This window comes from Aulostomus chinensis, chromosome 21 (genome assembly GCF_037954235.1).
Source record: "Aulostomus chinensis isolate RoL2024-O1b breed Wild chromosome 21, RoL_Achi_v1.0, whole genome shotgun sequence".
NCBI lineage: Eukaryota > Metazoa > Chordata > Actinopteri > Syngnathiformes > Aulostomidae > Aulostomus > Aulostomus chinensis.
The window spans coordinates 7607427-7624934 of record NC_141340.1 but is presented as its reverse complement, the minus strand read 5'-3'; the positions used below and the strand labels follow the sequence as shown (position 1 = coordinate 7624934).

The window sequence follows — 17508 nt, the reverse complement described above, 5'->3', positions numbered from 1 at the left end:
ACAAAGACATGTAACAAGAGCAAGTTTGAAGATTTTCTTTATCTCATTTTTGTAATAAACATATAAATAATAAACTCTAGACATTTTTTGACACATCGCCCTGTTATGAAAGTTAACTGGTATGGTCTGGCTATATAGACTATCCAAACTGTGCATCTGCCGCAGGTCATTTCTATAAAACTATTTCCCTATTACAAAATACGAAAAGAAAAATACATTTTTAGTACATTTACATGAGTTACTTATTAATTTATTTAACGAAACCGTTTCAGTACTACTTTAACTGTTACTGAATTGTCAGAATCTGCATTTAATATTTTTTTCTCAAAAGAAAACAAACCAAAACAACAACAAAAATAGAAAACGCAACATAACAAAAATAAAAAGCAGAGAATGCAGACATGAGGCAGAATATCTGTCCCTCTCCGACAACGTAAACGAACAGTTTCCAAAATAATAAAATTCTTAATAAACCAAGCAGTACAAGATTTTCTTTTCCAATACTTTCCCAACTACTGTATTTAAATTAAAATATATTCTCATATCTTACACTATTTCAAATAACGAAATGTGATTCGGTAGCGATCTGTCAAAATCTAATTTACAATTCTGTGTATAAAAATATAATTTATGGAACCCCGCGAAGTTTGTTCTCCCCAAAATATAACAGTCAGTTGCACATATATGCACATATGAACATTACAACCTGTCAAAGTTAGCTCCTTTCTACATCTTTCTCTTCCTTTTTTTTTTTAAAACACTTTTTTTAAAAACATTTTTCTCCATTTTTTTCCTCGGTTTTTTTTTCTTTCTTTGCATTTGAGATATACAAAAATAGATTATGCACAGTTTATGCCGCTCACACCCTTCCAGAATCCATTTGTGTGACAGCAGCCAGTTCATGTGAGAATAAATTATTCAAAGAGAAACTTTTTAAGGCTCCATTCATTCTTTGAAAGGGGGACACGTCATAGAAAAGTCACTGAAATAAATATCCCAACTCCGCTGGGGCCTTTGTCATGTTTGTTCGTTCGTTTGTTTTTGTTGTTTTTTTTAATTATTATTTATTATTATTATTTTTTAATCTACTGAATAGTTCGTTTGTCCTACATTTAAGTTCCTGTGGAGGGTTCAACTCGAGTATACTGACATCCCAAGTGGATGGATCGAGTGGCTGTCCAAGAGCCATGTTCCTAGTTGATAGAGGATCTTGGAGTACCAGTGCACTCCGTCGTTCTGTGCACTGACTTGTGACTTGGACCTGAAAAGCAACGAGGACACCCAGTGCGCCAGCCTGACGGGTGCCAGGGCCCAGTGAGCCAGCTCGTGGTCTTCGATCACTGCGTAACAGGACGCGAGGACCTGGTCCACCACCACGGTTCCTTGGACGGTCACCGGTGCAAAGGAACCTTCGTGTTCTTGCGTGTAAATCCGTTTTACCGTCACAGGCACGAGTCGAGTCGAATCAAACACGAAGACCTTTTGACCGGGTCGGACTTGACTCGCGAAGATCGCCGATCTCCGCGCGCTGGTGGAGTTGACGAAGAGGAGGTGAGCAGCGGTCAGCGCGATTTTCTCACCCGAGTCTGTTTCTATGACGTAGAAGAGCCTCCGAGTGCTCGAGTCTCGATCTATGAACATGATGAAATCGGTGTAGATGAGGTTTCCGTCGTCGTCCGCCGCCAGGACCTTGTCACCGGTCTGGAGATCCTTCACGGGTTTGATGGATCCATCCTGAAGGGTGACCGAGGAGGATCCTGGGAAACAGCCTCCAGATTTAGCTGCCACGGAGTTTTCTGTAGAAATAAAACATCGGGTATTTTTTATTACATAACTTAATATAGAAGAATCAAAGTTGATGATTAAACTTTAATGGGACTCAAAAACTCATACCCCCCCTCCCTCCCCCCCATCTATCTCTCTCCTGCCCTCAAACATGGTGGGCCGTATGCATTTTGCATAATGCCGGTGGGCTCCTCGGTGCCAGATGCGTATTGGCTTCCTCCACGTTGTCTGAGACGTGAAAACTGAAAGCCTTGGCTCATCTATTCTTAATTAAAAAACCCAATAAAGAGCTGGCATTGTTATTCTAAATCAGCTTGTGGATCCGAGCTTCTCCCGCTAAAGAACACTTACGCCTTTCCCAGCTACTCTTCCTATATTTACTCAGGTGCAGAAACCTCTATGTGGCAATTCACACAAATAGGAGACTCACAACTACTATTTACCCTGCGGAGCCACTTTTCCAAGCCTCTCGAGTTGTAGATTTGAATTTAAATGAGGGCCCGGGCTCTTAAATGCTTTCTGTTGTGCAACATCAATGTCCCTTTTTCCAACCACCTCTCTCTAGCTTTGTTGTCAGTCTTGATGACAATAATTTTGGCCTTGGTGGAGCTCTTCACATACCAGTCCCTAGGATCACACTATCCTGCACACACACACACACACACACACACACACACACACACACACACACACACACACACACACACACACACACACACACAGAGGAGAGGGGGTTTCCTATATTCAGAATTTGGGGGCTTTTAATCTTCTTTTAAGATTCCCGAGCATGAAATAAGGTGACAACTGAAAACCAGATTTAGCTCAACCAATTCAACATTGTTCAGCCCAAATCCTTTTGGTAAAGTCGAATGACCCCTAAATGACACGTCGGCCCTGGCCCACGCTGTGATCTCACGGAGTGTGTGTTGAATGATTAATAAGGGATTTATCAATAAACGAGAGAGAGAGAGAGAGAGAGAGCGAGAGAGAGAGAGAGATGAGGTTTATCAATGACTGTGAGTTTTTCAAACTTAAAAAAGGCCCTAAGTTAAAAGAATGGAAACCCCTTCAAAAAATACCAATAATAACGGTTTGAATTTAAAATGCAGACAGGGACGGGTTTTTGTTTGTTTGTTTGTTTGTTTTTTAACTACCAAAATACAAAATATGACCTCCATTTAACTTAAAATAAAGAAGTTCCGTGCAAGCTCGCCGGCCGTGTTTCCCACCAGGAAACTGTGTGGGGCGATGTAAGATCAGAAACTAAGCTGCTCCCAGCTGAAAGCTGCACATCCGTCATGAACAGAGGGAGATGGTTACCGTTTAAAAGGGGGGGGGGGGGGGGGGTTCACTGCACTTGAACTCATCAGACGCATTCGGGTTCTCGCTGCCTCTCATTGGTTTCTGATCAGGAGTAAATATCGATCCAACTCTACTGGCTTTGTGAACTTTCTCGTGGCCGTTTTCTTCGCCGTGACAGAATTACGCCCCCAGATCGTCATCGGTGCTATTTTTAGCATGTTTGTCGTCACTAGTTTAACTTCCTCTCCTGATAAAACTCAACTTTTTTTTTTTTTTTTTTTTGCATGAAACCTGGAGGAGATAAAGCAGCTCTGCAGCAGCTGCACCTGCTCTTGATCACAATCACACCTGGTGGCAAATACGTCACAGGCTCATTTGTTTACCTGCTTTCACGGAGCAGTGAATGTGAGCCTTGGATTCATAGTAGACCCAATCGAAGCCCGCTTCCACGGCTAGTCTGGACAGAGTGCCGTATTTGCTCTTGTCCCTGTCGGACGTGGTGATGTCGACTGCTCGGCCTTCGTAGTGGAGGGACTCCTCGAAGTGGTGTCCGTCCTCATCCCAGCCCTCCGTGACCCGCAGCTTCACCCCGGGCCACTGGTTCATCACTGAGATGGCCAGCGAGTTCAGCTTGTCTTTACATCTCTGGAGAGGAGAAAGAGATTTACAGCTCAGGTGTTAACAGCAGGTGCCCTCTTCCTATACTTGTGGATGAGATTTTTGGTTTGGTTTGGTTTGGTTTTCTATCTCCTGCTTCTTCTTCACCCCATAAATAGAGAGATTCCTGGCATGCCTGCTTGATCTCTCCATTATTTAGTAATAACATTTAAAGATCGATTTAAAGGCCTCTCTCTCGCTCTCTCGCTTTCTCTTTCGCTCACACACACACGCGCGCGCGCGCGCGCGCACACACACACACACACGCACACACACACCTTCACATCCCCCTAATTCCTCCCAGCTGAGAGGTAGTGGCCGAGCTGCTCTGATCTCCAATGTGAGCTTGCATTTCTCAGCGTGAGCAGCAGCGTCAGAGGGCACATCTCGGATAAGAAAGCTGCTGATGAAATATTGATAAGACACCGCATTCGCTTCACTGGCCTATAACATATGGGTCCTGGAAAGGTGCGAGCAGCCTCCCTCTCCACCCCCCGTTCCACCCCCCCCCCTCCCAAAAAAAACCCCTGCATGATAAATTTAACCATGAAAGGATGAAGGTCCTTTGTTGGTTGTCTGTTTTCTTTAAATAAATAATTGATATGCAGATGATATGAAGATGATCTTCAAGAGCAGCTGTCGCTTTAAAGTTTGTCCTATAAATAAATCGTCTCTGCCTCTCTCTCTCTCTCTCTCTCTCTCTCTCTCTCTCTCTCTCTCTCTCTCTCAATGAAGATGCCTCGCCTTCTCCAAGACAACTATTCTCACCACTCAACCAATATGTCAAATAAAACATCACAAAGAGCCTTTTCAGTCAACCGCGGAGGGAAACTTTCCTCATTATCCCTCCTGTAAAGTCTTGGGAAACGTGACGCGCCTCCTTAAGTGTTTTGGCTGCTGAGTTGAGAAATATCGAGTACAGAGAGACCTCTCTATGTATATTCGTGTGTGTATGTGTGTGAGACCCACTGCCCCCCCCCCTCCTCCAACAAACTCATTTATATCAGATTTATGAGGATATCACACTTGTAGAATGTGATGAATGAATTAAAAAAAAAAACAGCTGGAAAAAGGGGACCCTCCCACATTCTGAGCGAGATTGTCAGAGTCAAGAGCCGTAAAGCTTTAACCTATTTATTAATTCATTAGGTCGTGTGCCGCAAATCAAGCCAAATTCTGCTCAGCCACCGTGAAGCTCAGCAGGGCGTCCCGGGAGGCGCTTTGTGCTCGGGGTAAAGTTGTTCAACAGCCTCCCTCTTAATCTTTTCACAAATGATTTGGTTAGAGGAAACACTTATCAGCTACCTGTCAGTGCAAACAACCCGCCAGCTCATCTCTCTCTCTCGCTCTCTCTCTCTCTCTCTTTTTTTTGGGGGGGGGGTGCTGAAGTATCTTAACATAGCAAAGAAAAAGATTCAAGTCTGTTGAGTCACTCTGTTGATATCATGTCCAAATCTTATCACTTGTCTTCAAGTTTAGGAGTTTAAACAGAACATGAGGCAATAATCCGTGGCCATGTCATTGTTTTTTTGTCATCGCAGCCTCCAGGATGATGCTCCTCTCCCTCTCAGACTCCTAAACATCCTATGAAACCACAAACTCCTCTAAGTCAGCGAGGTTTTACCGCGCTGCAGTGACTGAATTTACCGGGTCACTTTGGTTACCACTCACACTTTAAGAAGCTAGAACCCACGTGTCTCTATTCATGAGCCAATACACGTTCTAAAGATAACAAGGAAGCCCGCTACGTTCGTGCGTAAAACCCCGCGCGTAAAATCCCATGCGTAAAGCCGTGGATCACCTCATTGGCACAGCGGTAATCATGTGTTGATGCACATGGAAGCCCCCAAACCGCTGAAGACTCATTGCTGTTATGGGACTTTGCATCATCATCCTGATAAAATCACCTGTTTGGTGTCTGTGCCCCCCACCCCACCCCCTCACTGATCAGAGGTCATAAGTTCACGTTTGGTTCCAGGCTCAGTGAGGGGTGCCTAAAGCGCACTTCACACTCGCTGCGCGATGATGGATGAGAGGCAACAACTCTTCCCCTCCTTTTTTGTTTGCCCCTCACTCACCAAATCTTGACGCATCCATAAACACACTTTTTATACAGCAGGTGGTGTGTTTCCTCCTGATTCCCCGGGAAAGATCACAAATCCCGGCGACCCTGATCTCCCCACCACCACCACCACACACAAACACACACACACACACACACAGACGCACACACCCTCTTCAGGCTTCACCACCCGGCTGTAAATTCATGATCCGCGTGTGTTGGTGAACCTATATGTGTATCACAGAAGAGATGAGGAGGAGGAGGAGGAGGAGGAGGAAGGGAGGGGGAGAGGGACGCCGAGACCGCACGCACGCACAGTGAATATTTCATCGCAGCTCGTGCTCACGTCTGGTGCGAGGCACGGGTTCAGGGACTCTGGCGCGCGCTCGCGTGGCCTCGCCACCACCACCACCACCACCTCCACCATCACCGGCATTTTATTATCACAGAGCCGATATCAGCCAAGCGCTTTTAATAATTCACCAGCATCTAAGTGCTAAATGTCATGCTGAAGAGACGCGGCGTCCTGCGGGTCTCTCCCATGGACTGTGATGCTCCAGAGCTGCTGTGATCCACCAAGATGAGAGTCTATTTAACAGCAGCAGCAGCAACAACCGGGGGGGGGGGGGCGGGGGGAATCATTCCGCATGCCATGTGCGCTCAAATACCCGCGTCCCACCCATTTATGCTAGTGTTCAGAAACACTCTCAAAGAAATGTCAGTTTTCACGCGCTGGTGCACAGCAAGCGAGGGGCTCTATCACAGCAGCCTGCGCGAGAAAATGTCTGAATGAGCCACGCCATGCCTGCGTGTGCGCATCTCCACAAGAGAGAAAAAACGCGCCTTAAAAAGCAGCTGGAGAACACACACACACACACACACACACACACACACACACACACACACACACACACACACACGCCTGCTTGCCTGCCTGCCCGCCTGCCTTCGTACATGTGAGTTAATTTGAACGCGCGCCTGCAAGACAACAACTAGAGCTTCAAACAGATACAAATATAGATATGAGGAGAGGGCCACATTAATATTTTAAATACACTGTCACAATCATGAAGGCCGAGTTGTCCTGACTGTCCGCCTGCACATCACGTCTCCTCCAGCTGGATCTCTAGATTTCGCTCTGCAGCCTTTCAAAAAAAAAAAAAAAAAAAAAACCCAGACTGTGGTGCAGATCTGCGTTTACAAGGAAGTTAAAAGGCTGAGAGCGAAGAGTTCAGCAGCGGGTAAAAACAGACTTCACTTAAGGTGCGCAATCAGTGTGACAAGGAGGTTGTGGCGGTGATGGTGCGTTAGGAGCAGGAAGGCTGGTTCAGTCTCCTTACCTGAGTCATGAGCCTGTCCGCACCAGTGTTCTCCTCATCCTTGAATATGATGTCTGTGTTATAATTGGGAGTCAGTTCTTTAAATCGCTCAGAGTTTCTGGTGATCTTGCCCTCGTATCTGCCGCTCGCCCCGAGGGTCTTCTCTGCCACGTTGGGGATGAACTGCTTATACGCGAGAGGTGTCAGCTTCTTCGGGTGTCTTCTCCTGCCGTAGCCCCTGCCCGGTCCGCATCCCATCCCAGGGGACACCAAGGACAAGCAGATGAGACCGACCAATACGATTCTGGTCCAGAGCAGCATTTTTTTTTTTTTTTTTTTTTTTTGGTTGTTGGTTCCTTTTTTTAAGGTCTCAAACGAGTCGCCGCTGCTGTCTCTACCGTGTGCGCCGCTCCCGGCTCTCGCAATGCCCTTGTCTCCTCCTCTACTTCGCCTTCGCCTGGTCTCTACCGTGGCAGGTGCGGAAATGAACGCCTCAGACAAACGGTAATAACGGGGCACATCGAAGGAGGGTTTAAAAAAAAAGTAGTGAGGGAATTAAAAGCCACGGGATCTCTAGTCGAGCTGCAGCCGCTTGTGTGAGACGACCGCTTTTACTGCTTTGTATTATAGCACCGATCTATAGCAGGGGAGGGACTTGATTGGCTCGCCTCGACAAACCCTCCTGATGTTATCCCACACAAAAATCTTAAAAGATTTCTTCCACCTGAGGGTGAGCCTGTGTCGCGGGGAGGGGCCGCTCCATGGGAAAACATCAATTATAACCCTCCTATTTTGCTGATTTCAAGGCTGAACAGACACGAGCTCCAATCTGAAAGCGGCCAAGTTAAGTGAAGTGATTTCAGTGTGTGTGTGTGTGTGAGAGAGAGAGAGAAAGAGAGAGAGAGAGAGAGAGAGAGAGAGAGAGAGAGAGAGAGTGCGTGCGCGCGCGGTAATTGAAGTGCGTCTAGAGGAACTTTCCGCACACAGAATGCTTTTCTCATGAGAACTACGCGTGAACGCGCACGCCCGTGCCTGATGATTTCACTGTGACTTTGTATTTAATTAAGCCTATATTTTTTAAAAAAAAATCTTATTTTCTGTCTTTTTGAATGAGATCCGTGGTTTTGAAAACTAAAACAAAAAAATTCTGGATATAAAGGAGTAAACACATCAAAGTGACAATGAAGACAAGGTTACAATCAGTCTGCAGAAATCTGAAAAAATACGATAAAAGAGAAATTTGTTTGGTACCCTGCAAACTTGTACAACTTTATCGATCTGCAGTATTTTTTTTTTCTATTCTTCACTCAAGTTTGTGCCATGCGCACTCAAAGCGCCCTGTTGCGCCTCAAAGCACCAAGACTGACACTGGATGTCATTCAAAAGATGTTCGATATATCGGTTCCTTTAACAACACTTCCTGAATGATACTGATACCGATTTCAAAACAAAACAAAACAAAACATTTTTAACAAAATAAGAACTACACAACACATTAGTCACAAATCTTTGGGTTTTAGCTCCTTGGCAACTTCACACGCTCAGAAAAGTCTGTTAATACAAAAATCTATAAATCAACTCACCAAAATGTGGTTTATCTTAAGTTCTTTTACGACTCTTTGAGTTTTTCTTTCAAGTTTTCCACACAAAGCAGTTTTAAAATATGAAAAAAAAAACACCACAACTTGGAGGTTTAATCCTCAGTGATAGAAATTTGGTCTCTCTTCATACTCTGTAGTTTTGAAGTTTTGCTCAGAGATTTAAAATCATGGCTGATCAATACTCAGCCCTATCAAAGAATGTTTGGACTTCTCTTTAAAACTATACAGTGACACCACCAGGTTGAGTCCCTGACACAGAGACCGGCACCTGGACAGAGTCACAGTCCAACAGCAGAAACCATTCTCCAGGCCAGATCAGACCAGTTGTTTTTTTTTTTGTTTGTTTTAGGAACCATCTATTTTGTACTTTAAGGAGCCAGAATCACCAGCATGTTCACCACATGAAGCCTCACTGAGCAGCGTTTTAACTGGCCCGTGTACGACTGACGCCCTCGCGCTCTTAAACTCTCGATCCATGGCAGAATCCGTCGACATCACTGCTAAAACTTGTGCAATTGAAAGTTTTGTTGTGTCTAAAATAGTTTTCCACCACATTCCTCGGTGGTTTGTTTTTAGCCTAACACACACACACACACACACACATGATATTTTAGTATTTAGTGTTTACATGTGAAACACCACTATATCCGCTTTCAAGGCGTATTAGTCAAGACACAAACAAATACCTAAAATGTTTCATGAACTATTTGTGTGATAACAAAGGAAATTGTTGGAGTAATTACAGGAAGAGGGTCTGTTGTGGGGCAACTCCAGCTCTCATCACACTGACAGTGTGGCAGCGAGGACAGACACGCCAGGCTTTGGTGTGGCTTCAGTCTCATTAAACCTCCCCCTGGCTGACCTCCAGGCTGGTGTTAGCAGCCTGTGCCAGGCTTGTGGCACTGAGAGACTACCTGCCGCTGCACTGACACCACGAAACAGCTAATCTTGGCCGGAAGACGGCTTGGCAAGCTCCTATGTGAGCTCGACCAACTTCCACGGCTCCACTACCTTTATATTCTCTCTGTTTTTGACATAAGACGTCTCCTTCAGACAGATGCTGTCTCCACGGAGGTGCTGTTCAAATACAGAGCCGACGGTAGTCCCGGTGCCCTGAGGGACACCAGAGGCCCTCTCTGGCCTCAGGTCAGTCTCCGTTCAGGTCTCACAACTCTTAAGATTAAACTTGGCATCCCACACAAACATCCTCAAACCACAGAGAGCATCTGAAGAGGTGTCACTCCACACAAAGGATGCAGGGTGTAATGAGGATAATAATAATAATTATCATCATAATCATCATTGACGATGGGTTCCTCGTGAATGAGACAAAACTCAGCCTGAGAGAGACTGAATGGTTGCTCTCATGGAGGAGAGCAGCCATGTATCATGCAGAACTGGGGCAAGGAGCATTTGCAAACATTGCACTTCATTGTTTGATTTTGGCCTCCTCCAGTGCCAGGTGGGCGGAGTTAGCAACTCAAGGTAATGAAATCACAGCAGACAGTTTCTACCTCCAATCGATTTAGTAAAGTTTGACCTCATCTTGATAAACTGCTGCTAAACAAAACCAAACAGCTAAAACAAATATGAAATAATATTTGCTAATTCAGGACATATAAATCCATTTTTAAAGAGTTTGTACTTCAGCTTCAGATTCGGAGCAACTGGATGTGAGAGGAGCCCAACAATAACCAACCACTGGGGAGTGTACTGGGTTTTGGGGGATCATATTGATACAGGGGCATAAAAAATTGCAATATACCAACAGTTATTCTTCCCCCTCCAGTCAACAATGGGTTAAGAACTTGTTGCTAGTTGTATGTAGTTGGGCACTTGTTTTATGAGTAGAATTTAACACTAGAAGAGTCGGATTCAATAGGCGGGCTCAAATGCAGGATTTATGACATCACTAATGTGTCAGTTCTGGTCCAATATTCAGCAGACACAAAAGCTGAAGCCCCTAGAGTTCAAACAGAGAGAATAAACGCTGGTCTGCATCTTATGATGTGAAAAATATTTGTGTTTTCTGGAATTTTCCAGATGAAAGAGGGGCAGGGGCAGTGTGGTGGTGGTGCAGTGGTCAGCACTGTCACCTCTCAGCAAGAAGGTTCCAGGTACGAGCCCCGGCTCCAGCACAGGATCTCTCTGTGTGGAGTCTCCATGTTCTCCTTGTTCCTGTGTGGGTTCTCTCTGGTACTCCAGCTTCCTCCCACAGTCCAAACACATCAAGAGGGGACGAGGCTGATTGATACTCTAAATTGACCGTAGGTGTGACTGTGAGTGTGAATGGTTGTCTGTCTCTATGTGTTGGTCCTGTGATGGACTGGTGACCTGTCCAGGGCCTGGACAGAGGCCCCGCCTCCGCCTCTAGCCTGTAGCCGCTAGGATACACTCCACCCCCCCCCCCCCCGCGACCCTTAACAGGATAAGCGGTAAACAATGGATGGATGGAAAGAGGAGCAGTTTTTTTTATATGATGTGATACTTATCATATTTATTTTTATAACTATTTTTCCAAATTCATAGACGCCGGTGACATACAGCTTACACCTTACTAACATTTTATAAAATGCAGAAAAGAGAAAAAAATACACAACACTCAGATCACAAGGCCATAAACACTGACATCAAAGAGCTATAAACACCAACATCAAAGGGCTATGAATCGATATTAAAGGGCCTCAAATTTTTAAACTGAAATTAGAAATATACATTCAAATTCTTTGTATATGTGTGCAGCTATTGAGCTCATGATATTTTTTGATTCATCCAGTCCAGTCATTTATATCTTACACATAAAATACTGATCGGAGTGACAATACTGATATCGCTACTGATACTGCCAACGCAAATGCTTCACCAAAGATTATTCAAATTATTTGGATGCCTCCCTTTTGAAAGAGTGAAGTATTCATTCAGGCATTAATTCCAACAAAGACCCCCAAAAACTTTGGGGCATGTGCCACCCTGTAACCCCTTCATCTCCCCCTCTTCCTCGCCTCTGTATATGAAAGTGACACAGCAACAGTTAGGCTGATTTGATGAAATAATTCTGAAGGGATTGAGGTCATTACACAATTCATATTAAGAAGCCTGTTGCATGTGACGGCTAATCCTGAGTTAGGCGTGAAAACAACCAGTGAGTCGTCCATTTTGACTCCTTCCGTGTCACATGAAAACCTGCACCCCCTAAAAGAAACATCACATCCAAAGTCTGAGACATCTGCTGCATTAAATGCTCCCTTTTCATCTTTTTTTTTCAACCTGACATTCAAGGGAATGAAGAGATATGCTTCGAATCAGACTAAATCCACACCCATGTTTGATTTTTGTGCCACGGTCTTGATCAAGCATGAGCGAGATGCAACTAGAAGTGGTTGAGCGGTGTTTTTTACCCGTGTAAAGTCCCCCCAATTACTGCTTTAAAGCCTCCTCCTGTCTGAATGTTTTGTAACATTGTTAGACGGATTAGGACTACAGAATAATCATGCACAAACATATAAGTAGTATCAGGCTTTTCTGCGTTGTTTTGCAGCAAATAGGATTTCCTTTCTCCCAGCAAAAGGAAAAAGCAGCCTCACCACAACTCATTGTGTTGTTTGTGGTTTTCTCTCACAGGTGAGGTCTCTATTCAAACCTTTATCCTGTTTCTCACAGTTTACAACAGGGACACACGGCCACCTATGCCCTGAACATGTGTACTCCTTTGTCGGAACAAAAGTTTAAGTAATTTACCTCTAAATGGTTTATCCAAGCCCCACGCATCAAGCATTATGAATAAGTCTAAATACAGCAGAGCAGATTCAGGTGCCCTGGGGCTACTCTGTCAAGCACAATGGAAATTTCACAATACAGTATCTGGAATCACAGCTCTGAGCGTGCCCCAGAGTCTGTAAAGGCATTTTATTTGCTCTCTCCAGCCGCTCCCAATACTTAAACATTAAACGCCAAGGCTAGACAGGCAAAACCACTTTAAACTGCAGTGCAGGGTGAATTCGTTGGGAGGGGAAGGAGGTGAACGAGTGGATAGCAGGGGGCTGGGGTGTGTGATATTCTCCAGCAGGTGAGTCAGCGCTGGTCGCCGTGCAACACTGTCACAATCTTAGGCAACATTGACATGCACCCTACATGTGGCTGCTCACCTCTGTCCATCCCTGGAACCATGAAAATGTCTATTTACATGGACAATACACTTAAAAGGGGTTATTCCCACTGCTTCCTTTGTTTCCTAAAACACCCCAAATTCAATTGTTCAGAAGGTTTCGGAGGTAAAGAAATGGCATCTTCAAGGATAATAACAGCGGCCCTGAGAGCTCAACACACTGCAACTTATGAAAACACGGTCAAATAGACAAAACAAGAGCAAAATAATAAAACATCACGATAAAAAACATGCTGCTAACTAATACAACGCAACTGCAGTGCAGAAACCCTGCAAATACACCCAAAACATAATAGAAGCACTGCAAACTCACACGGACATTATAGAAAAGGTGCATACTCACAGAGGAACTTGACAGTAAGACTGCAAAACCACAACACACGTCATTACAGAAACGCTGCGCTTTTCACATTAAAGAACTGGAGTGAAGACACAGAGCATCACAGAAATGCTGCAAACACACACACACACACACACACACACACACATAAATAAGTAAAGAACTCATTACAAAAACACGGCAAGCTCGCTCCACACCTTACAACCAAAATATTAGAGAAATGCTTTCAATGCACATTAGTGTTCTCTAATACAGTTGTCATGGGAACATGTCCATTTTCAAAAAAAGCAAAGTAAGAATAAGAAAAACAGAAACATAACAGACACATTGCAAAATTCCATTTATTGAACAATGTTTGAAAATAACCCAAAGGGAAGGGTTTAGGTTTTATTTTTACTATGTGAACCCTGCTCCCCCCCCCCCCCCCCGCAAACACTAAAGCTTGATACATCTCACTGATATGATTATTGATATATGCTGCATTCTTAGTATCTGAATGAGTCTTTTGCTCTAAAATATGAGTTTGTAATTGTCACTCATAGTAAGACAAAACTAGTCCAACTGTAACAGTGACCTTTGAACTCTAAAAACAAATTTCAGTGTCCCAGTGGGCATTTGAAGTCATTCCCTCAAATCGTTCCAGGGATCTGCTGTTAATTAGAAGAAGAAAACATACTGCCTGTCACAGGTGCAGAGACATGGAAATTTACTAGTAAGTCACATTACATTTATTTTCCAAGACTTTTGTATTTGTTTACACCTGTGTTGCAATCTCTACTGCAACCTTCAACCTTGTGAGTCTTTTCAGGGGAGAACATGAATCACACAACTTCATTTTCTCACCTGACCGGTAGAATATTTTCCCCACCTCAGAAGAATCAGCTGAATACGAACCCAGATGTTAAAGTTTGTTTGTGCCTCTATAAGGGTACAAAAAAAATAGACCCTAAACATAAAGTTGTGAAACAGTCTGAAGTGTGTGAGTACGGCAGTAATACGCTTCAACATGAACTCGTTGCAGTCATTAAATCGGAGGACACTGATTCTATCTCTCTAATGAGCCCTGGGTGTCTGGAAGTCTCTGCCATATCACCTCAGGCTACAAAAATGGTGGTTATAATTCCCCCTCTGACTAAAACGAGGTGTAAAAACACAACAAACAGCAGGAAAGCTTAATCACACGCCCGTCAGCAGGCTACTACACTACCCATGCCAACCGCACTAATCACCCGTGTGTCTGATTGCCAGTTACGATATGCTAACATGTTGCTCGGGCTCCTCAATCAGCTCTTTCTCATTTGCCTTAATGATATCTGCAAAACACAGCGTCTGTCATCAAACTCAATATCGCCGCAGATCTTCACAATGCATCATGAGAAGGAAGTGCTGGCACACACCGGTGTCGGAGTTTCAATCAAACTTGATAGTATCCGACATCCTTCATGCTTTCATTTAAACTTTACTAATCCAGGAAATTGCTGCCACTGATCAAAGTTATTGCCTGGAAGGAACAGGGAAGCTGAACAACAGTGACACTGCCTCATATTTTATTCTGAGTTGTTGCTTTGGATGGACACAGATATTGGATGGTATTTCAAAGTGAAAGCAGCCATAAATTGAAATGCAGTATATGCTCCCTGTGGGTTTGAAGTAATAGAAATGTTGAGAAAAAAAACAACAACAACTGAGCCCTGAGCGATTGGCGGACTGTGCTTCAGTACAGACAGAAAAGTGATGTATCTATTGAGGTTTGGAGAAAAGAAGAAGCGCCAGAGGTCCAAAATCAATTCATCTGATCAGAGTCGAGCAGACAGAACCTGCAGCTGTAGTGATTCACACATGCAGCCAAACGTCAAAACATGTCAAAATGTGCTAACCGACAAACACTCCACTGCCTCCGAGTGGGAAACTTTGTGGATGTAGTGCGTGTATAACTCCTGCAGTGGGAATTGCAGCCCAACAGGAGTTAATGAGGCGAGTGACTGACGGAGCAGCCCGCCTGTGTCAACAGAGTAAGGAAGACAGTCTGGTCGAGAGCGTACGAGAGCCCAGGTGAGGAGAGAGCGAGTCGGGAGTCGGTGTTGATGGGAAATGTCAAATGCTGCTCCAGAGGATGAGTCTGATTAACACCCAGACTGCAGCTCTCGCTAGCTGGCACCTTCGCGTTGACCCCTACAGCTCACACCCCTTCCTAACCTGAATAACTAAATCCACCTCCAAATATCTTCACATTTTATAAGCTTTAAACACTCTATGAAAAACTTCGAATCCCTTTATGGCTGCTTCATAAAACGCTGCCAGACAATCAGTCACTGGGGTCTATTTTTATGATTTGTTTAGCCGGTGGTTAATAGTCTCATGTGGTAGAGGCTTCTGTGGGGAATTTACCTGCATTATAACTCCTTTGATCTCATACGAACAACACACGCATTTCACATGCAGGAAGAGATGGAGGGGTGACCTCACAGAAAAGGAGGAAGGGTCTGATGTGTCACTCATGCAACACACTTGGGAGAATCCCAACAGCGAGCCACACCCAGACAATCCCAGGAGGGTGACGGCTGGGGAAACGGCACACTCGAGGTACAACAGGAAACAGCCACATGTCAAACTAGGATCCACAGGTGGTTGCCGATGAAGGTTTCTGTACCGTTTTCCTGCATAACGCGATAAAGTTGGAAGTAGACACTGTTGCAAAAGGGCAGAGGCTTTTAAGAAGTCAGGTGATTGGATGAGTTATCAGTCAAACTTTAAGCAATAAGATCAACTCACTGAAGTAGAAGCCAAAGCAAGTCAAAGAGCAACATCTTTTTATAACCAGAAAAGAGTACAGAGTGGTTCTTTGATCTTCCCTCTTCTTTCTGATATAACTGATGCTGCGGCAACGTCTATGCCAACCTCCTCAGGAGCCACTGTTTTTAGTTATCATCATAGAGTCTGTCGTACAGCCACCCCGAAGGATGCCGATTGGTCTTGAACACTGGTGGTTTCAGACATAACATGGTTTGTCCAATTGCACCAATCAAGGATCTCAAGCTCCTGGTGGTTTGATTCCTGTCCTGGGCTGCAGAGATTTAGGACCCAGCTTGGAACACTCATACAGGCTCAACCTCTAACTGACAAGTCACTATCACAACTAAACAGGTTATTTAGGGGCGTAAAGATTCAAGGTCGCTGGTTACACTATCTGGACCGGCAGGAAAAGTTGCGCGAGTTATATATTGACATTGGTTTGCTCTGTTGTTGTTTTTTTGTGGTAAGAATAATCACCTTATAAATTGACATGATGGGAGGCACAGTGGTGCAGCAGTTAGTACTGTCACCGGAAGGTTCCGGGTTGGAGCTCCAACTCGGGTACAGGATCTTTCTGTGTGGAGTCTCCATGTTCTCCCTGTTCCTGTGTGGGTTCTCTCTAGTACTCCAGCTTCCTCCACAGTCCAAAGACATCAAGAGGGGACGAGGCTGATTGATACTCTAAATTGACCGTAGGTGTGACTGTGAGTGTGAATGGTTGTCTGTCTCTATGTGTTGGCCCTGTGATGGACTGGTGACCTGTCCAGAGTGAACCCCACCTCTTGCTTGAAGGTTACTGGGATAGGCTTCAGGGTTAGACCCTTAGCAGGATAAGCAGTAGAAAATTGACATGATAGCGCAAACCAGTTACACCTGCAGATGCAAGAAAGGGCTATCAGGGCTGCCATTGAGCTGTATTTCTAGACACCTTTTAGCTATTTTTTGGTCACCCCCAGATCCTGGTTCCTCTGGGGGTTATTGCGATGTTCACTCGCTAGCTGTTGCCTGTTCATTTGGAGCATCGGTTTATCAGAGTGGGGAGATGACGAGAATGAAGCAGAACTATAAAGCTTAAGCCCATAAAACCCCCCCCAAAAATTACAGATGTTAAGAATAAATTCTTGAGGTGTCTTTGACAATCATATGCTAAAATAGTATTGATCTTGTGTTGTCATCATCATCATCATCTCCCTTTGTTCTTTCCCATGTGTATGAAATGCAGCAGGTTTCCTTCTCCGTGTGTGCCTTCGGCTTGGTAAACTAAGCTGCCCCTTCAAGGACTTCATCCAACTCAAACAAGAAATTAGGCCACTGCCATAGGTAGGATATAGACATGCCAGAACATGTCCCCTTCATCTTACTTCCTCGTGTTATCAGGGAAGGTCAGAGCGTCTAGCAGAACGCTTGTCCTGGATGTTCTAATTCGGACAGTAGGTCCAGGAGGAGCAGCAACTCCTCAATGAACTCATTCTCACTTCCTGTCT

At 44.5% G+C, this 17508-nt stretch overlaps 1 protein-coding gene across 1 annotated transcript; it reads right to left on the bottom strand.

Moving 5' to 3' along the window:
* shha (sonic hedgehog signaling molecule a) lies at window positions 1-7931 on the bottom strand. The gene is made up of 3 exons (XM_086191661.1): window positions 7147-7931; window positions 3471-3732; window positions 1-1796 (listed from the first exon to the last, which is right to left on the bottom strand). The coding sequence occupies exons 1-3, from the start codon at window positions 7444-7446 to the stop codon at window positions 1132-1134; spliced, it is 1227 nt and encodes a 408-aa protein (XP_086047787.1). The 5' UTR covers window positions 7447-7931; the 3' UTR covers window positions 1-1131.
* Window positions 7932-17508: the final 9577 nt, after the last annotated feature.